At 41.7% G+C, this 22379-nt stretch overlaps 1 protein-coding gene across 1 annotated transcript in view; it reads left to right on the forward strand.

Annotated features, from left to right (window-relative positions):
* Positions 1-22379, forward strand: part of BANK1 (B cell scaffold protein with ankyrin repeats 1) — a 302664-nt gene that overhangs the window by 246130 nt on the left and 34155 nt on the right. The window contains exon 11 of the mRNA XM_077815076.1: positions 7978-8244. Within this exon, the coding sequence (XP_077671202.1) occupies positions 7978-8244 (267 nt within the window). The remainder of the gene's footprint in view (positions 1-7977; positions 8245-22379) is intronic.

The raw sequence follows: 22379 nt of genomic DNA on the forward strand, positions 1-22379 counted from the left end.
GGATTACACAATGCATTTCCACTTGTTACTAGCTGGTTGGTGAGCCGCATATGTGAACGTCAAGACTCACTTCACCAGAGCTCAAGCGAGCAAGTCGGCATTTGTCAGAAATGTGTCAGTCTCACAGATCTGTAAGGTAGCTACATGGACAAACCCACTGACCTTCTTTAAACATTATGCACTTGACATGCAGCCAGGGCAGATGCCAAGTTCCGAAGAGCAGTACTTCATTTTTATTTAATTTTATTTGATTAGCACAGATCATACACTTCATACCCACTTAGGGGCACTGGAACAATTTGTATAATGGGGGTGCTGAGAGCCACTGAACCAAACTGTAAACCCCAGGATATAATGGAAAGCACTTCAAGCCAGGGAGTACGGCAGCACCCCCAGCACCCTTAGTTCCAGTGCCAGGGTACCCACTATCCAGAAGAAGATACTACTTGCCAGTCACATACAGTGGGATTCACAATGACACATGCGCAAAGAAGAAAGAAATGAAGCTTACTTCTTTGAGGGAGCCTCTGCATATTCCCATTTGTGGGATCAAGGTGCCTGCACCACAAACTTCTGGAACCTTCTGAACAGGAGTATCCATTGTGGCCCCTCTCTCCTCCCTTTTCCTCTGATCCTGGAGGGTTCTAATGGTGTAAAAGTGGAGAGTGGCCCCAACCACCCCTCAGCTCCTTCCACTAATTTGGAAATTCTTGCCCTGAGACTCCAAAGAAGCAGGGAAGATGGGCAGGGAGTGTGAACATGCAGAGACTCCTCTTGCAGAACTCCAGTTACAGGTAAGTAACCTTCATTTCGTTGTTGAGTGGTCTCTGCATATTCCCACTTGTGGGAGTTAACAAGCAGCACAACACCCAGGAAAGTGGGCTGAGGAGTTCTAGGTAAACAAGGACTGCAGAATGGCCAGAACAAGCATCAGCTCTGGATGCCAGGTCAAGAGTGAATAGATCAATCTTCTCCCTCCCCCAAGATAAGTTTTAATTGAGGGAATTTTTTTTGCTAAAAACAACATATGTAGCTGCAGTATCTGTCATGCAGCGTGGTGTGATGAAGAAAGCTTGAGGGCATGCGGTGGACATGACCTTTCTCCTGTCAGTTGTGCAGCAAGAGCACCCGCCCTCGGGCTTCCAGCTCCCCATCTGTTGCCTTTCTGGGTGGAGACCCCCATCTCTCTCCCTTCTGATTGGGCTGTTTCCAGACTGCACAGTTCCCTGCCTTCACAGTGCATTTCCCAGCACTGACAGGTTGCCCGGGGGCATCTGCTGACTTTCTCTTTAGAGATGGTTGACAGGTGTAATTGCCATACAGCACTTCCTGTATAAGTCTACTTTATTCTTAAGGTAAAAAGCATTACAGAGAAAATAATAAAAGAACCTACATGTATGCTAAGCTTACCAGAGTTAACCCTACTCCTAACATGGATTTTGGCAGGACCAGTCCTTCAGACCTTCCCCTCCCTCCCAGGATTCCTTGTGCTCACCAGTTTATCACAGCTTCAGCTCAGAACAAGCACAATGTCCTCTGTGACCTCCGTGGTCCAGTCCTTCCAACTAAGGATTGGGGCCCTCCATGGACCTGTCTGTTTGCTGGATCAGGAAGCAGGTCCTGAGACAGTATAAAACCAGGCTATTCATCCAAAAACCCTTTCTTTGTCTATTGGTCCCTGGAGAATCCAGTCTGAATTAGTATATGCATCTCTGTCCAGGGGAGTGGTTTCAAAGGGTTGATAACAGAGGAAGTACAGTAGCATCCCACCTCCCTACAAGAGAAGGTACTTACAATGCCAGAATAATACATACACAATTGCATTTTAATACAATGCATCCCAAAGGTATTAACCCTAACTCAGTAAGGTTTATCTTAATTCAGTAAACTTTATCTTAATCCCATAAGGTTTGTTCAGATTTTACAGGATATTGTCAGTGTGTCATGACATGGACAACCTTTGGACCATGACAGACTGATTCCTCTTGTGTCAGCACCGTCTTCCCAAGGCTTTGGGAAACTTATAGATGCGTTTTGGCCCCATATAAATAGTGACAAAGTTCTCTGAATATGCAAAATTTGATCCTTGCCTTCTTGAATGTAAATGAGGTGCAAGGATATACCGGCATTCTAGCGGTCTGCAGAAGATGGAAAGACCAGGTTTCTTGGCCTTTGGCTCAGAACCCTAAACAAGAACATTATCCCCATTGGGAAAGAATTTAACTTGTATTTATACCATTTTCAGAACAAAATAATACAAGCCAGAGATCTATATGCAGCTTTGGGCGGGGGGGGGTATCTATGCCCTGTTGTGGTACCTATGCCCTGTTGCTCTGTTGTGGATCCACTCAGGGTTTTGTGGCTCCCAGATCTATGATTGGCTGCTGGATCAGAATCCAGGTTTTGTGGCTCCTGGATCTATGTATGGCTGCCAGATCTGGATCTGGGTTTTGCAGCCTCAGATTCATGTTTTGCTGCTAGATCCAGATCCGTGTTTTGCAGCACCAGATCCATGGATGGCTCCCAGGTCCAGATCCAGTTTGCGGATCCATAGCTTTTGGAAACTGGATCCAATGGCCAGAGAGCCACTTTAGGCATATAGTTAGGTCTCCTAGGCCAGGGACTTTAACAGTGGCCAACCTGAGATGCCTCCCCTGTGAGCAGGGATGGGGTGGCAGGCAAATTCACTCCTGTAAGACATTCTTAAAAGCAGATGCTGGACTTTATTCACTGCCAACTTAGTCAACTGGGCCTGAGAAGCCACCCACAACAGTAGGCGTGTGTGAGGTGACTCCTGTGGCTTCAAACCAAGTCTGTACCAGAGGGGCAGCTCCTCTTTTCTTTTAAAAGACAAACTGACAAACTAACCAGAGGGCAGTTGCCAGTGCAGCTGTTACTGGTCAGCAGACCCCCACTTAGGCTTAAAAGAGAACACCTGGGCCCTGAAGGAGCAGCAGGGAGTTGCCTTGGGAAAACCTTGTAGAGAGCAGAAAGCTCTGTAGACCTTCTCTGGAAAGAGTGGGGAATTGCCCAGAAGCCAGCAGAGAGAGAGAGAGACCGACCGACCGACCGACCTGCTGACTTTCCTGAGCTAGAGAGTTATGCCCAGAGAAGGCTGAAGTGGGCTGAAGGCTGGGGACAAGGTGTGGTGAGAGATGTAGTGAGACACACTGGGGCTGTTTATTGATGAGCTGGGGACTTGTTTTGTTATGATTTATGTGCATGGGAGCCCTGTAATAAATTAACACTGTGAGAGCTATATTTGTACTTGATAAGACCGTTGGGACTATTTCTGAGAACCAGTGAAGGAGGGAAACTGAGGCATGTTCCTTTGTTGTGCCATGGCCTGCTGCTGGAGGGCTCTCCAGTTGGGTTTGCCCTATGACATAACTCTAAACACATTTTGCCTCCAAAGGGCAGAAAAAGAAAAAACAAAAACTGTCGAGGAAAGCATAGAAGATGCTGTGGTCCAAGCTTGCTGCACCATCGGTGTTTAGAAAAGAACTTCATTTCCCCTTTTATACCTTTTTTATACCCTCAAACCCTTCAGGATTGGGGAATTGAAGGACAAGCGGGCCCAGAGAACACTGCTGTCCAGAGGGCTCTGGAAGCTCATGGTGCAGATGCCTGGAGCCTCAAGTGGAAATATGCCCAGGCCACCTGAAGAAGAACGGTTACCCTACAGGAACTGTGGTTCTTCTAGTTGTTTTAGTCAGTGTGGAACCCATGACCTGCCCTCCGTTCCCACTTTAAGAGACTTCAACAAACATGAGCTTCATACTGGAAAGAAAATGAGGGAGGGTCCTGGTCTCCCCATTCTTTATGTCATCACATGAGAGCATGAGGAGATACAGGGTGAATGCACAACCCCGATGGACACTGCTAGCAAAAAGAATCCAGTCTTATGCACATGGGTCACGTGTGCGCCTAGAGTGGGATCCACAGTCCCCTTCTAGAATGGTGGTTTTCAAACTGTGGTTCATGGACCTGGGGATCCACAGACTATGTCTAAGATTTCCAAAGGGGCCTGTATCTCCATTTGAAATATTTTAGGGGTCCGTAAATGAGAAAAAGTTGAACCCACTGATCTAGAAGACTCACAGTTACCGTAGGGTAAGTATCTGTTCTTTATTTTTTCTGAATAAGGACTTCAGGATTTTGTTCAGTATGAATAAATAAACCCTGGCTATTGTGCAATAATGTTGGCAGCCATTTTGAGTTTGGCCTAGCTCCTTTCCACTGCCTAGGTTGCCTCTCACCTCTAATCATCTGGGTTTACAGATTACCTATTTCCTAGATCCTTACTTCCTTCACAATTTACACTCCATAGTCTCCCCACCCCACTATATTGTATAGTCTTTTCTATCTAATCTATCACCATCTTCATGGTATCTGAATGGCTACATGTTTTATAGCTTTCTGTTCTCCAGGATATGGGGGGGGTGTTTTGTTCCAGTGGGATTTGCTCCAGTCCTCTAACGTGAAAGAAAAAAACTGGTTTCATATGCATCTGATGAAGTGATCTGTAGCTCATGAAAGCTTATGCTCAAATAAATTGGTTAGTCTCTAAGGTGCCACAAGTACTCCTTTTCTTTTTGCGAATACAGACTCACACGGCTGTTACTCTGAAACCTGGTTTCATACAGGATGCTACACATTTATATTCATATATTAAAAAGTAAAGATTACAAATTATAAGCACATCTACTTACCATAAAGTGGTGCACTGTCACCATGACCCCCAAATGCCCCTTACTTCTCTTGCAATACCCCCTGTTCTCAGTAGCTACATACATGAGAGGGGTAGACTTGGAATAAAGAATTTCTTGGTATAAATTTGGATTAACCTGCATAATTCATATCTTGGCTACACCATGCATTAGTAATGCTTCCATCTCTGTCTCATGCCTATAAAACATAAATATTGACCTGAACAGATAGGTAGATATGGACATACAGAGCACAGACAGTTAACAACCTAGGGGTAATGTAAGGTGCCTCTGAAACAATTCCTATATGAATCCTTCATTTAAAACGTGCTGTGTTTTCATGAAGTATTAGCTTTGGTTTCATCGTTACAGCTTTCTGGGGATGGGGAAAAGGAAAATAACATATGAGGATCTTCTCTAAATTAGGATGATAGTTTCTTTTCAAAGAGAAACTGTAACGAGTCATCGCTACACATTTTTAGTCAGCCATTTACTGCAGGTATTGCTTAGGAATAGATAAAAGGCATTCTAGTGCTCAGCCCTTTTTCAAAGAGAGGGTTTGGTTTTTTTGTTGATGGCATAAGAGTGCCCCCTATTGGAGTTCCGAGAATGAAAATGCCCACTGAGACAGAAACATGGAAACAGATTATTTCTCACATTAAGTATAGAATGTTGCAGACTTTTTATCCACCACAGTAGATGTTTTACAATATATTTTATATATAAGAAACCCAGAGAACATAGTAGGTGATAATTATATAGCTGGTTTACATGAACATGGTATCACTTTTAAAATTTATTCACCTGATGTAGTCCCCAAGACACACAAAATGTTTCTCACTCTAATTAGCAGCAGAACGGTTTTAAGCATTAAGAGACATACGCAGGGGACCACAACAACATGAAGGGAACCACAATTCACTACTAAAACCTACTAGGGGATCTTCTGTTTGTTTGGGGACAGTAGGTAGACAGCAATAGACAAATGTAAACATTCGTCATTTTGTGGCCTCAGAATCCCTCATTAATAAATTGTGCTAAGTATGTTTGTGACATCTGTCCAAGTATTTTTAAAACCACTGATTTAAAAATGAAACATCTACCAGCTGCTGCTTTTAATATCATTTTCTCTGCACAAGCTTCTAATATATTGCTGTCTAAAAAATGAAATCTGGGATATTATTAATTCTGCCTCAGCTTTTTAAATAGAAAGTGAATGCAATTCTGGGCAGCCAGAAAACACAATGTGTGGAATATGGAAGGTGGAAGCAAAGGCTCAGGAAACCTTTTTTTTTTTTTTTAAGGCATTGGCATGAATTACAAAAGATGATATACAATGGAACTGTATGTCATGAGCTGTAAAAGTACATCTGGAGACCCTTTCATCAGAGCCCAAGGTGTACAAATGGGTACGGCGAATTGGGGCAACTGCCCCGGGCCCCGTGTTTTGGGGAGTCCCACTCTTCAAGAAAATCGTGAGGAGTGGACAGGGAGATGAGGCGAAAGGCGGGCGGGTGAGGAGGACCCCCCTACCAGAACCTCCCCCTCCCACCCAGGGCCTCCTGCTCCCCAGTGGGCCCTGCTGATCAGCACCTCCCACCAGCCGTGGATCAGCTGTTTAGCCGCTTTTGCAGCGTCAGGAGGTGCTGGGGGGGGGTGGGTCTGTGGGGAGCACCCCCTTAGGGACGGCCCTGCCTTTCATGGTTTATAATACAGTACGACAGTACATCTTGGTCAAACTCAAAAAACAGGTGGTGTTGCAGGATAGTTGTCCCATTAAAGGAAACTGGGCTTGGCTCTCCTATTCCAGTCCAGGTGGATGATAAAGAGGGCAGGGTAGCACCAGGGGACTATACGTGTATATCTACACTGCAATTAAAAACTTGCAGCTGTCCCGTGCCAGCTGACTCAGGTTTGGGGGTTGGGCTGCACGGCTGTTTCATTGCAATGTAGACTTCCAGGCTCGGGCTGCAGCCCAAGCTCTGGGACCCTCCCACGGCACAGGATCCGAGAGCCCAGGCTCCAGCCTGAGCCCGAACGTCTACACTTCAGTGAAACAGTGCCCAAGCCCAAGTCAGCTGGCACAGGCCAGCCACAGTTGTCTGATTGCAGGGTAGACATGCCGAATAAGGTGTTGTGAGCAAGAGACCAGGAGAGTCAGAGCAGACTGGAAGGGCAGGAGATAAGAGCTGCCAGAGACAGAAGGTAGTTCCTGGGAGAAGGCTGAAGGCAGGAGAGCAGCCAGAAGGTTTTGCTGACTGACATGTCTCAACCCAGAGGGCCAGTGCTGGAGAAGGCTGAAGGCAATAGCAGCAGAAGAGGGAGATTCCTGCTGGCTCTAAGTCAGAGAGACGGAGCCAATGGCCATAAGGGGCTGAAAGAAAGGGGAGCAGTGAAGGGGCTTACCCACTGACGTCTCTTTGCTGGAGAGCTGGACCCTGAGGAACAGTGAGGAGTGAAGCCAGGGGGAGTGAGGGGTGCTCCCAGCAGAGAGGCTGTGGGAGCTCCCGCTGGGAAGAACAGGATTGCACCCATGAAGGAAGGGCTGGACTGTCCTGGCAGAGGGATGGAGATGTGGCAAAAGACACTGGCTTATGGTGAGAACAAAGCTGGCTTTTTTAAGGACTAATTGCACTGGGGTGACGTGTTGTGAGACATTTGTGCTATGTTTTGTTAATACATGTTGATGGACTTGAGAACATGGTTGCATGGATTTTCTAGGGATCCAAGAGGGAAACTGAGGTGAGGGACCACATACAGGGCAGCCCCTAAGCCAGGAGGGGGCACCTGGGAAGAGGCTTCATGTCTACAGAAGGCATGTGGGAGACAAAAGCTAAAATTTTAAAAATATGGATAGGTAAAGTTAGACTACTAAGGTCGTATTTTGGCACATAAGTGAATTGATTTTCACAAGTGCTGAGAACCCCACAGCTGCCATTTATTTTGCTTTACTATTAAAGATAAGAAACCTTTTATATTCAGTGGGAGCTGCTGGGTGCTCAGTATTTTTTAAAATAAGGCCATTTATTTAGGGTCCTCATTCTTGGCTCCCAGTCTCAAAAAGTTTAGCAAAAACTATGAAGAAAAAATGAGAATGCAGTCTTTCCCCTACAAGCCATCTGTATGGGCTTTAATAGGAGCTGTGGGAAATCAGGCCACGTTTCTTTAGACGCCTAAATATGTATTTAGGTGCCCAATTTGAAAATTTTGGCATTAGAATGCAGCTTTTTGGAGTCTGAAGATTGAAAACAACTTGTCTATGTTGCAGCAAGGAAATGGGTAGAAGATAGAAAGGAAAGAGACGTGACTTCTGGTCATCTGGAAGTATATGGTGAAGAAGAAGATAAATCTGAGGAGGATGAAGAGGATCCATATACTTTTGCCGAGTTGGATGACAGTGTGTATGATATGATACTGGCCTCTGATGAGGAGAAAAGAAAGCAACACGGATCCTTTATTATAAACCGGCCACCAGCACCTGCCCCTCGTCCCTTGTGTTCCCCTAAAGAAGAGAACACTCCCTACATAGTACAAGGTAAGGTTTGTTTAAAGATATTTACTGACAGATAAGTTGTACTCCAGGTAGAGTTGTCTGTTGTGAATGGTGAATATTAATTTTCTAAAGATTATCTTCTACTTGAGGCTGAGGTCCTTGGCTTATTAATGAACTTGAATCAACCTATTCTCTCTTTGAAACAAACTGAAAAAGTATCCAAGCTGTTGCTAATTTCAATTTTGCATCTAAGAGGATGCTGCTTTTTTTAAAAAATACCTAATCAAAATTACTTAAAATAGTAACACAATATGAAAAATTACTCAGCCAAATACTCAGCTGGTATAAATTAGTGGAGCTACACCAATTTACACCACCTCAGGATCTGGTCCATTCTGTTCAGTGTGTCCTTCAAGCAGTTAACAAAGGGTGCAATATATTGCCCAAGTAACAATATAAAAAAAAAATCTTTCCTTTCCCCAACCCCAGCTTCAGAACTTTCTTTACTATGGTTCTTCCCTTAAATCCCATTATTTTGAAATCCATTCTTTTAAAATGTTTTTCTACAGGTAAACAAATTGATACACTGAGTAGTAGTCTAAGTTTCATCTCTATTTTTTGTTGGTTTACGTAATTCTCAATGAATATACAATGACAATGGTAGTGTTCCTGAGGTTATTCCCACCTTGTTTTATGGTGCTATCCTTCATTGCTTTCCTTCTGGAATAATAGATTCATAGAATCCGAGGTCAAAAGGAACCATTGTGATTATCTAGTCTGACCTCATGTTTAACACAGGGCCAGAACTTCCCCAAAATAATTCCTAAAGCCAATCTTTTGGAAAAACATCCAATCTTGATTTAAAAATTGTCATTGATAGAGAGTCCACCACAACTCTTGGTAAATTAATCCAATGGTTAATTAGCCTTACTGTTAAAAATGTATGTCTTATTCCAATGTCAATTTGTCTTGCTTCAACTTCCAGCCATTGCATCATATACCTTTGTCTGCTAGATTGAAGAGCCTATTTCAAATATTTGTTCCCAATGTAGATACTTATAGACTACAATCAAGTCACCCTTTAACTTTCTCCATTAAAATGCTGATTGGCTGCTTGCTCCCACTTTACCAAGTGATCCATATAGCTCTATATCAGTGACCCATCCTCTTCATTATTTGCCACTCCCCAATTTTTGTGTTGCCTGCAAACTTTATCAGTGATGATTTTATGTATTCTTCCAGGTCATTGATAAAAATGGTCAATAATGTGACACCAAGAATCAAGCCCTGTGGGACCCCACTAGAAACCAACCCGCTCAGTGATAATACCCCATTTGGAGTTACATTTTGAGACCTATCATTTAGCCAGCTTTTAACCCATTTAATGTATGCCCAGTTAATTTTTAATCTAAATGTACAATGCCAAATCAAACACCTTACAGAAATCTATGTATATACACTCTTATCAACACAACTTGTAAATCATCAATAAAAGACATCAACTTAGTTTGACACAATCTATTTTCTAGAAGCCCATGCTGATTGGTATTAATTACATTATCCTCCTTTAATTCTTTATTAATCAAAAGTCCTGTATCAGCTGCTCCATTGTCTGGGATTGATGTCAGAGTGACAGGCCTATAATTACGTGGGTCATCCTGTTTACCCTTTTTGACTATTGGCACAACATTAGCTTTCTTCCTGTCTTCTGTAACTTCCCCAGTGCTCTAAGAGTAATTGAAAATCAACATTAACAGTTCAGCAAGTTCCTCAGCCAGCTTCTTGAAAACTCTTGGAGGCAAGTTATCCGAAACTGCTGATTTAAAATTCTGTCCATTCTTTTTTCATTTATCACAAATCATCAGTAAACTGTGTTGAACTCAGGGGAAGAAGATGTGGAAAAGAGCATTTAGGAACTGCTGTTTCAGTATCTATGATTAAACATTTCTGTATCCTGACCACACACAGCATTTCCTTTCCTAGCAATCTTATTGTGACATTAAATTAGCATTTTGAAATAAAGTATCTTAAAGGTTTTTGTGTGCACAAATTGTCATTATGATAGCTAATGAGTAAATCTCAAAGATATAGAAGCTCATTTTGGTAGAAATAATTACACATAAATTAGGATGTGTATCTGAACTTTATCAAAGTGATCTGAAATTCCTGCTTCTGAAAAATTGCTTTGGAAATCTCATGGGAGCAGGCGTTCTGGTGAGTGTCTAGTACTTCCTGCTTTTATTCTGTCAGAAATACCATGAGAACAGTGTTTCCTCTTCTGTTTGAATTACTTGAAAAAGAAAAAAAAATCAGTTAAAGTTATCCTCATTTATTTTATTTTTTTAATTAAACAAAAGTCATACCAAGTTCAGTTTGAGTTTTGGGCCAAAGTTTGGGCAGGTTCTTAATTTATCCAAATCAGTTCATCCATCTCTAACTATTACAGAAAACGTAATTCCACAGTTGAAAAGCTCCTTTCTTCAGTTCAGTTTTATGTAAATAAGGATGATACTGAAATATAATATTGGAGTTTAAACTATGCTGAAGGGGTGGAAATGAAAGAGAAAATGTATACAGAAATGTGATAGGTGTTTGGTTGGGATGGGGATAAAACTCTGTCTCTAAAAAACAGAGTTACCTCAAGTGTTTGTACTCATTACAGACAAAGCCAAAAGAAAGAGACATTGGTAAGAAGTGGAGTGTCAAATGTGCTGGAAGTGTAGTTTGTTTTGTTTGGGATTTATGATTTGATTATTAATACACAGACATTTTAATTTTACTATGGGTAGTTTGGCATATGGTATTTTGCTGGCCTTTAAGTGTTTGTCTCCTAAGATTTCCACAGAACTCTTAAGTGCTATGTAAAGAAAAGCCATTTTGCTACACTGAATATTCTGCATCTGCACCACATTCGCCAAAAGGATCTTTTCTTTTACAGAGCTATTATGAAAGGTTGTTGGTATCCTTAACCTCAGTGGTTTCCCTCTAGGTTTCTCAGAATTTAGCTGGATGTAAAAGAATTGCACTAATTTCCTAGAAAGTCATCACTTAATTAGAAAACTAATTTTCTTCCATCTTGTATTCTCTGAGAGAGGACTTGGAAGATAAGATTCTTGTGGTATGTTTCATTTAAATTCCCCATTCTCTTTATTAAGGACATAACCTTACGTTTATCCAATAATGGCAAGAAACCTATAACAAATGTCATGCCTTTCTTAAAGGCAGGGCTGGTAGAACCACCTCTTATTAAGGTTATCCAACACTTTCCATTATAAGACCCTGATTTCAGTTCCTTATAACTTGGCCAAACTTTAAAAACTTTAACCATTTGAGATGACCTTTTCTGTCCTGGGTGTCTGCCTCAAGCTGCATATTTTTAAAAAAATTCAGCCAAAATGGTTCAGTTGTTTTGGAAAATGAAGATGGGGAAAAAATACATTGTTTTGCCCATGTTGAAAGAGAGTTCTTTGAAATGCTATAGTGCCCCCATGCTGTGGAGTAGGGACTGACTGACTAGCATCTAGTTAGTGAAGAGAAGGAATTCTGATTCATCTGATTCAAATGCAGAAGGGACAAAAACTGGATCTTTAGGAAAGGAAAGGAGTAGATTGGGACCAGGAGTCTTGTGAGCCTGGGACTGGAGGAGGGAGAGAAATTGTGACTGTGAGTTGGAAGGGGGAGGATTGGGACTGGCTGGGCAAGGAGAATGCGACTGGGAGCCATGTGGGGAACAACTGCTATCAGTTGCTCCATTAGCTATAATGGCAGAGGTTTGTGTGATAGATTAAATGGTTCCAACCCTGCTGATGAACAGCAATGTGGGTATCAATATGATGTCACAAGATGGAATTTGTTTTGTCAGTTTGTTTTTTTTAAAAAACCAAGAAACCTCAAAGCTGTGTTAAAAGAACATTATTAATGTTGCAAATTCAAGCCCTCAAAAGTTAGGAAATGCCAGAATTAAGGTTGTCGGTACAACCTTAATTTGGCCCCCTTGTCCATATGCATCAATTACACGATCACATTTTTTTCCCACGGGACCGCTGGGTGATTCAGTCCACAGGCCAATTTGACCCTGCTCTTGGGATAAATCAAGATTGAGTACTGTTGTCTGTAGGACCTTTGCATCATTAGTTGCAGCAAAATGGAAGATCTATACTGAATAAGACATGGGATTGTAGTAATAGAAGGGACGGTCTCATGTTTAACACAGTTGAATGCTGCTCTGAAGAGTTGGATTCTATCCCTGTTTCTGACACAAAGTTTCTGTGTGGTGGTGAGCAAGTCACTTAAACCAGACTATTCAAAGGTGGTCACTAATTGTGTGTTCCTGTTTTTCTAACCCAACTTGAGATCAGGGGCCTGATCTTCAGAAGTGCTGAGTGCTCACATTTACAACGGAAGTAACTGGGAGCTGTGCTTTGAATGTATAAAGTGCTATGTAATGCTAGGTACTCTGAAAAATTGGCTCCTCGTGTCTCAAATTGACATTCAAAATCAGTGGATAATTTTGACATTCATCTCTGTGCCTCAGTTTCCCATCTGTAAAATGGGAATAACACCACAGTTTACCTCACAGGGGTGTTGCATGGGCAAGCTTAATTACAGCATCCCCTAACTTCTGAGTGCTTGATTTGGAAAGAATACTGAGGTTGCAATGTATTTTTTGTGTGAAATTTACTAGGTAGACCACTTTGGGAAACTTTAGCTAAACGATGTTATTTAAATGTAAAGTATTATCGCCAAGGCCCTGATCCTGTATTGCGGACTGGACAGGTGTAGCCCAATGGTGAGTGTGGGTTAGTGGGGGCTTGTCCAGGATTCTGAATTGTTGTGGCCTTCAGATGCTCAGGATGACCATCCCCTGTCAACAGGAAGTAAGTAACCTACTGGTCAGTGTGTGTTCTCCTCTTCTATAGCGCATCCAGAGAGGATACAAGTCTGTCACTGCTACCACTTACAGAGTCTGCTTCTTAAGATCAAACAGTAGAGATGCATGCTATTAGCTTAGGAGAGCCCCTCACATTCAGTCCTGATGCCAGCCAAGAGGGAGGCCATTCCACAAGTAGATCCTTCTTGAAGTCAGTAGCATTCCATGTAGGCAAAGGTTTATTCAGGGCCCAGTTTCTGTTTACGGTGCTCACTCATTGAGAAATGATCAAATAGCATATACCGCCATTTATGTCCCTGCAAGTACAGCCAGGACTCCAGACTTTAAAACTGTCTGATGACATGCTGCCTGCTGGGCACTTTGGCCAGTCTAAAATGCAGGGCTTGATTTCATAGAGTTTCTCATGGCCAGGTTTGAGTTCTTGTGACAGGGTACTATGTGTAGCACCCCAATCATCTGCTTCAGCGCTGGGAAGAGTGCAGGGTTAATTGAAGCCAATTATACGCTTTCTGTTGTGGAATTGTGCATACCTAGTTGATGATCTCTGGGCTAATGAGGTAATCGGATGGAACAGGAAGCAAGGGGAAGCTCAGAAGGGGCACTCAGAGCGTGAGCCTGGGCTGAGGAGTGAAGGTGTCATGGAAGCCTCCTCTCGCTGTAAGCTTGCTTTACACTCTGTTACTTTGTAAAAAAAAAAGAATAAATACACACTGTGGTGAAAGATAATAACCTGGTGTGTGTTTGGGCCCATGCGAGCACATAAACTGACCAGGCAGTGAAGTACACCAGGTAGTGACAGAGGCGCCCAGTGACAGCTCTTATTTTCAAGAAATACATTAAATTCTGCGACCTTTGGGCTCACAGAAGAACCCATGCTCAAAGTCACTTGGTCTTCTCTACCCCTTCCTCACCCCACCCCAGCCTCGGTCCACCGTGTCTCTAGATTTCCTTGTGGAGCTGCCCTGCTCTCATGGGTGCATGGTGATACTAGTCATGGTCGACCTCCTGATCAAGATGGTACAATTTGTTTCTTGCCACAAAATCTCTACTCTCCAGGAAACAGCGTGCCTCTTTTCTAGTTCCACAGTCTGCCAACCAGTAGTGTATCAGACCAAGGCCCACACTTCATCTCCCACTTTTGGCGTGAATTTTTTAGTTCCTTAGCGTGGAGCCCCCTCAGGCTAACGGGCAGATGGAATGGGTCAGTCAGGTCCTGGAGCAGTATCCCCATTGTTCCCTGAACTACCAACAAGGTGACCCTATGAGGACTTTGCCTACAATAATTCAACCCAGGCCTCAACACGATAGAGCCTGTTCTACGTCAGTTATGGCTTCTATCCACGCTTTCACTGAGCCTCACCCACAGGTTTCCCCATACCTGCAGCCATATTAAAAAAGCATAACTTTAGAAGCAGCCAGAAACAAGATTGTGACTCACTGGACTGGAGAAATATGTGACTAACCAGCTTTCCATAGATCACCAACAAGTGCTCTGCAGACCACAATTTGGGATTTGTTGATTTAGAGGCAATTAACATAGGAACCCATGATACCATTTATACACAGCCACTTTTCAGAGTAGGACTACGCTTTGAAGGATGATGGTCAGATGTTCAGATGGTGTAAATTGGCATCGCTCCATTGACTTCCACAGAACTGTAATAATGTATACAAGTTGAGTATCTCGGCCCTGTGTCTCCCAGCAGATGAAAGTAAAGAGATCTGTAATTTAATGTTTTTATGACCCTTCAGCTCGGAGATTCCCCTCATTATTTTTTAAAATCATTATGAGTTCTAATAAGGTTTCTCTTAATTTCCTGTAATTTTTTGCCAGATTATACTGAACATGTGAACTTCTATACTGAACACTCCACTAAACATACTGCATCTTTAATAAACAGTTGAGTGTATCCCTGCTTGTTGTTTAGTGCACACCAGTGTAAATATTCTGTCTTTATATGAAAAGTTCATCAAAAGATGAAGCTGCAGAGTGGTGCCAAATAGCGCTTTGTCCAGATGGTGCGCATTCCCTGTGTGCTCCCTCTCCGTTCCTTAAATTCTTAATATTCCTTACCAGGTTATTTCAATATGTTTCCAGCTATGTGCTGTCAAAACAGTTGTTAAATAAATGTATTAAGGGATTTTGTTTTTATTTTACAGTGAAATTACAATGCTCATTATAAGTGCCAGATTAACAGCCCTGGAACCCAATTTTCTCAATTTATCCTCACAACAGGTGCAAGCTTTCCCACAATGCCCAGCAGTGTGCTCCAACTCAGACTTTTGAGGACTGCCTCAAGGGTTGAGGGGATACATTAAGTATCCCTCATTGAGCAGTCACTTGCCTCCTTGCTGAACCGACCAATGAGGGTGCTAATTGTCATCAGTGTCGTTTGTTATGTGGACACCTGGTCCAGCAGGAACTAGAATGAAGCCACAAACTTGTTTCATTTGTGTCTTTAAAGAGCTCTCAGGGGGCAAAGGCTTTTACTATTCTACTTCACCCAACCAGTGACATGCTGTAGTCTGTGTCTCATTACATATCCCTGGAGCCATACAGTCCCCCCAAGTACATGAAAACATTTTAGCATCTAGAAGTAGCTGTCCCTGGGACAAATTTCAAGCCAAAAAGTCAGTAGTGGAACAATATTCCAAAATCTATTCCAGAATAGAGTACAAGTTGCACTCTAGCATCTCATCAAAACCAAATGAATTTGCACCACATGCAGCAACTGGTGGTTGGGTTTTCGGAGAACAGGAATATTCCATATAAGGAATAGGCAGTGTTTACCCAAATGCTGTAAAAATCCCTCATTTCCAGTGCCTTAGAGACTCAAGAAACAACAGATTTCTTGTAACTATAGCAATCAGTTCCAGTGTGAGAGATCTCTATTATACTAAACACTGAGATTGTTTAATGCTCTAGTAGTTTTACTGGCTAGAATGGGGATTTTTTATTCTGCTTGTAAATTGGTATGCTAACTTTATTGGCTAGATTGGTAAACTAAGATTAGATTTTAGAAGAGCAAACTTTGGGGCCTTAAGAAATCTACTGAAAAGGTGCAATGGGAGGAAACATTTTTAGGATGCTCTACTGTGATTGAAAGCTGAGGAATCCATAGGAGGCAAAAAAGGGTGCAGTTTCAACAGTCCTCTGGGGAAAAAAATACTACTTTGTATTAATTAATTAAATATTAATTGGGCTAGAGAGAGAAAGACACATAACCCTGTGGATAAGGCACTTGCCTGAGAGGTGGGAGACCCCTGTTCAAGTCCTTTGCCTCATCAAGCACAGTGGGGAATGGCCATTTTGGGTAGAGTTAGACATGCTCCAAGCACCCGTAGTGGATTGAGTCCCAGAAGTGAGATAGGCAAGGGGAAGGCCTATCTTGACTAGCTTCGAAGATCGTGCTGGCACTTAAATATTCAGACATCTGCCTCTGGCAGTCAGGTGCATGTCCAGAGGTGAAAACTTAGGTGCCCAGGGAACTTTTACAGTGGAAATTTAGGCACGGAGTGAATTTGAGCATCTACTGAGTTAAACAGCAGACAAGAGGGAGTTTTGTGAATTGCAATAGCATCTAAATTGGGGACATATGCACCTAAATCTGGGGGTGCAAGTTCCTAAGTCCTTTTGTGGATCTGGGACTAATAGATTCATATCCCAAATAAGACATAATTTTGTTTTCTTTTTGATCCATCTGCAAGTACTGTGTGCCTTTAACTATCTCCCAGCAGAAGTGACCACATGCTAGCAATAATATTTGTGGAGAGGAATAGGAGTAATTTGAAACTAGGAATTGCTGAAACTTCCTATTTTCTCACTTTTTGAACTGCTTTGGTGGGTGTGATGAGGTGTGTACTCCACACAGGCTCTGAAGGGGTTAATGTGGGCCTGAGAGGCCAAATAACATACCTGACAGCACCTGAGAGAGAGAGAGAGAGAGAGAGGCTTAATGGATGACCAAAGCCCAACTGGGATGGGGCTGGGTGGTGATTATAAAGGTAGGAAGTTTGTAGCATGAAGAGGCTTAGGGGATTTGGATAGATGTGGCTGGTTCTCTTGCTGGGGCTGAAGTGGAAAGCTGGTCAGGCTAAACTGCTGGTTAGGGAGAGATGGAAGTGATAACAAATGATACTCAAACCAGGCCAGAAAATGTGGATAGGGAAAGCATTGAGGAAGATTGGTTGAAAACAAGGAAAAAGAAAAGGATAGATTCTTTAGAACCAGCAGAAAGAACTGCAAGTGGGAAGACAGGAATGGGACATGGGAGAACATTATATAACAGTAAAAGCCCAAGATAAAGATAGGGTATGTCAATCACCTGATGATTGCTGAATGGTTCAAAAAAGGTGTTGGAGATATAGTAAGATCTGGGAAACTACCTCATGGAGTCTTATTAGTGGAATGCAAAAACAAAGAACAAATAGGAAAGCTCCTTAAGACAAGACAAAGGTGCTAAGAAAGCTAAAAATGAACAGTTAGCTACCTGGATTCCTAGCTGAAACAAACAGGGTAGATGCGACAGGTGTCAAAGATTTGGTCACTTAGCAAATAATTGCAAAGGGAAATTAATATGCAGCAAGTGTGGAGGAGACCATTCATATGATAATTATGAGGAAGGGATAGAACAAAAATGTTGTAACTGTGAAGGAAAACACAGCTCAGCATATGGAGAATGTACCGAGGCAAAGCAAGCTAAAGGAATATAAAAAACAAAATCATTAACATCTCATATGCAGAAGCTGCTAGGAGACACCTGGAGAGAAAAATAATACCCAGTTGGGGGCAGGGATTTCCAAGCACAAAATACTGAGAAGAAAGTAATGAGTGACATTGGGGCAAAAGGAGATTATATACTACTTATAGAAAAAGAAATTGCATCTGTGACTGAAGGCATACATGGTACTTCTTTCAGACAGGAAAGAAAACAGAGAAAATGAGACTTATAGTTAAAGCTGCTGAAAAGTAACTATGAACTACCAATTTATCAGAGGAACATCTCCCATACTTTCCTAAGTGAAGGAAGTATTGAAGGTTACAAGAATGGGGGTAACTATTTTTATCTGGAATGCACACAGTCTTATCGCACATGGGCAGGAATTAAAGAAATGTTATTGATATGAAAACAAAGCCTGATGTACTATGCATAAAAGAGGCTTGGCAAATAGAAAAACTAGACTAAAAAAAATCCAAGATTTGGCATATATAGACATGCTAGAGAAATAGGAAAGGGTGGGGGTGTCTACACCTTTTGTTAAGGAGAATCTAAACTATCTTGATTTAGAGTTAAAAAGTTAAATATCAAGTATAATGCTGTTGAGATACTGACACACAACAGCTCTGCATCTCTCAAACTACATAATGTTTATAACCCCTGCAGAAAACTAGACTATAGAACTGAAAGAATTAACTGCGGATGTTACATGCCCATGTATTATTTGCAGTGATCTGAACAATCCCAACAGATTGTGGGAAAGTTGGAAAAATTATAAGAATGGAAAATGTCCTAGAGCAATTTTTTGAAGATAATAATTTAGTAATATTACATGGTGGAAAACCTACCAGGTTCACTGCAGCAGACTGAAGCCTTTCTTGGCAAGACCTGGGAATAGTTTCTAGTAACAGAGCAAGCAAATGCATCTAGGAAATTTACAGAGAGGATGAAATGGGTAGTGACCAGTTCCTGACATTCATTAGATATCCAGGAAAAGGAAATACAAAGACAAGACTAATACCCCCACTTGAAACCTAAAAAAATCAAATTGGAAACTATTTAACATGAGGAACACGTGGGCATGCAGTGTATCAGTGAGGATACTGAGGAATTCTGTAGTAATATTACTAAGGAAATTATAAAGACAGCCAGCCTAGCTATTCCTAGGATACCAACCTTTATAAAAGATAGAAAAGCGTACTGTGGTGGAACAAGGAATGTTTACAGTTAATTAAGGAAAGGAACAAGGCATATAAGAAGCAAAAGCTACACTAAATGGTGAGGACTTAATGACGTATTAAAAAAAGTAAGGTACTTGCACATAGAGCTATAAAAAGGACGAAAAGAAAAAGCTGTAAGAAATCTGCGGGAAAGTAAAGTAAAGATATCAATACATCAGAGGTACACAAACAATTTCAGAAAATGAATGGAATAAGAATAAGAGCAACACGAAGCCTTGCAGTGGAAGGTAATAGAGTAATAAGCTCCAACAAAGAAAAAGCAGAAATTTTGGCCACCATGTTTCAAAAAGTCAGTAATGATGAGGCTCAGGGGATAGAAATTAGGGAAAGGAAAAGAACGTTTCTTAATGATAATTATGACATAATGAATAGGTGGGAGGAAGATGTCAATCTTATTTTAAATGAAAAATTCCGTATTCAGGACCTCCAAAAAGTGATGAAAAGGAGCAAAAGCACCACACGAGGCAAGGACAAAATAAGCTTTGAAATGCTCAAATACTTGATGCTAGGTGATAAAAGCCTGAGGATAATACATAAAATTAAACAATAGCATATAGAGGAAAGGGAAAATATCTATCTGGAAACATGTGTTTATTGTCCCAGTGAAGAAACCAAGCAACATGCACTTTGGGCCTGAGGCATACAGACCGATTACCCTCGCAGCATATTTAGGTACAACTATGAAAAAGATGTTGACAGACAGATTAGTAATATGCCTAGAAAGAACTAGGCTCATAGATGGAACACAAAGTGCGTTCAGAAGAAGTAGGAGTGTGACTGACCACATTGTACTGATAGAGACAGAAACATATAAAAGCTTGAAAACCAGTGAGAACATTGGAACCTTCTTGGACATAGAAAAAGCCTACAATGAAGAGAGGGACTTTGTAAAAAGTCGCAACTATGGGTAATGTAGGAAGAATGTATAGATAGATAAGAGATTTTCTAAGCAAAAGAATATAAAAATCCAGATACCAAAGGCCTTTTCCACCATATATTCCATTACAAATGGAACTCCACAGGGAAGTGTCATTAGCCTAACCCTTATTAAAATCGTAATAAATGACCTATCAAAGGAGACGAGTGCAGGAATAGGCATTACATTATTTTCTGAGGACTGTGCCATATGGATCAAAAGCAGAAATCTTGAAAATGCCACCAAAAGAATCAACGATGCACTTCAGAGTAGTTTAGAATGGGGAAACAGGTGGGGTTTCAAGTTCTCCATTGATAAAACTAAAGGAATGATCTTCACAACTTGGATTGGAAGATTCAAAAAGAGGTAACGTTATATTATATATATGACCAGCAGATAAGTATAGTGGAAAAATTTCTTAGCTGTGATATTTGATAGGGACCATATTACAAATATTCTAGATAAGTCCAAAGGGGAGAATCAACTTACTTAAAAGTATATCTGGAACCTCCAGGGGAGCAGATTTAAAAAAAACAGTGATAGTGCTAAACAGAGTTCTAAACAGACCTAATATTGAGTGTGGCTACCAGGCCTTCAGGTCAGCATCAAAAACAAATCTGAGAAAACTAAACAGTATCCAAGCACAGGCATTGGGTATAGCATGTGGTGTCTTCATTACTACACTTGTGTGTGAAATGCAGGTAACAGCTAGAGAAATGCCTGTCAGTGCCCCTCTGCCATGTACATTGGCCAAACAAGATAGTCTCTACGCAAAAGAATAAATGGACACAAATCAGATGTCAAGAATTATAACATTCAAAAACCAGACGGAGAACACTTCAACCTCCCTGGACACTGAATTACAGACTTAAAAGTGGCAATTCAACAAAAAAAACTTCAAAAACAGACTCCAACGAGAAACTGCAGAACTGGAATTAATTTGCAAACTGGACACCATCAAATTAGGCCAATAAAGACTGGGAGTGGATGAGTCATTTCACAAACTAAAAACTATTTCCCCATGCTAATTTTCCCCCGACTGTTAGTCACACCTTCTTGTCAACTGTTTGAAATGGGTCACCCTGATTACCACTACAAAAGTGATTTTTCCTCCTGCTGATAATAGCCCACTTTAATTGAGCTGTCTTCTTAGAATTGGTAAGGCAACCCCCATCTTTCCATGTACTGTCTGTGTGTGTATATGTATCTTCCTACTGTATTTTCCACTCCATGCATCAAATGAAGTGGGTTTTAGCCCATAAAAGCTTATGCCCAAATAAATTTGTTAGTCTCTAAGGTGCCACAAGTACTCCTCGTTTTTACTCTTAGAATGAAGATCCTAGACTTAAGCTTTTGGTCTAAAGCATTAGATGGTAGAGAAGATAACTCTACACTAATATGTACTGTTGGGGATTAACTGGAGACTGGGTAGGACAAAAACTCAAAATTCCTCATGTAAGTAGTGTAAAGAAGTGGGTAAAGGATGTCAATGAAAAGAAGGGCTTAAGAAAGGTCAAACTCTGTAGCAAAGGGAAAATACACAATCACTGGAAATCCATCCCCCCCCAAGATAGAAATGGAATTATATAATAAACAAAGGAGAAGAATGATAAATGTACAAGATTTAGCAAATCAGTGTATCTGTGATACATGGAGACACTATTGTCAAATGTATACTGGCAGCTCCAAAGAAGAAGGAATGGGTAGAGCAGGAGCAGCTTTCTGTGTGCCTGTCTTTGGAGTCACGAAAGAGGTAAGGCTAGCTAATTTCATCTGTCTTTATGGCTGAGCTAACAGTGAATGGCAGTCATAGATTCAGGAAGTGAGTCTGCTGCTCCACAAACTCAAGAAGAAGAAGTAGTAGTAGTAGTAAGTGCTGAAGGAGAGAGTCTGCCGTCAGTCTCGGGGGTGGGGGAAGGGGATAAAAGAAATAAAATGTGGTCCAGAGAGACAGGAAGGATTCTGAGGGAGTAGACCTTGGCTGCTAGCTGCAGGGTCCATGAACGGAAACCCAGAGTAGAGGTTCCACTACCAGCCACCAAGGAAGATGTGGTGAAACCCCCTGAGGTATGAGGTTTAATGACCATGGAGCCCAGAGACAGGCAGATCTGCTCTACAGTCATTGGATTAATGATGGGTTGGATTCTGTTATCCCGGAGGGGATTGACTAAAGCATGACCTGGCCAGAGGACCAAGTTGCAAAAAGAGAGACCACCAAAGTGACCATTGGCAGGGGGTGCCATATGGAAAGACAGCCACTACACCACTTCTGGCCACAAGGAGGAGTTCCTGCAGTGACTAAACCCCTTTACAGAGGGGAACATAAGACCTGATCATCCCCCAGTGAAGTTATTGAAAAGACTCCCATTGACTTCAACAGACTTTGGTTCAAGCCCATACTGCGTAAGGGA

The sequence above is a fragment of the Eretmochelys imbricata genome, chromosome 4, assembly GCF_965152235.1.
Source record: "Eretmochelys imbricata isolate rEreImb1 chromosome 4, rEreImb1.hap1, whole genome shotgun sequence".
NCBI classification, from domain to species: Eukaryota; Metazoa; Chordata; order Testudines; family Cheloniidae; genus Eretmochelys; species Eretmochelys imbricata.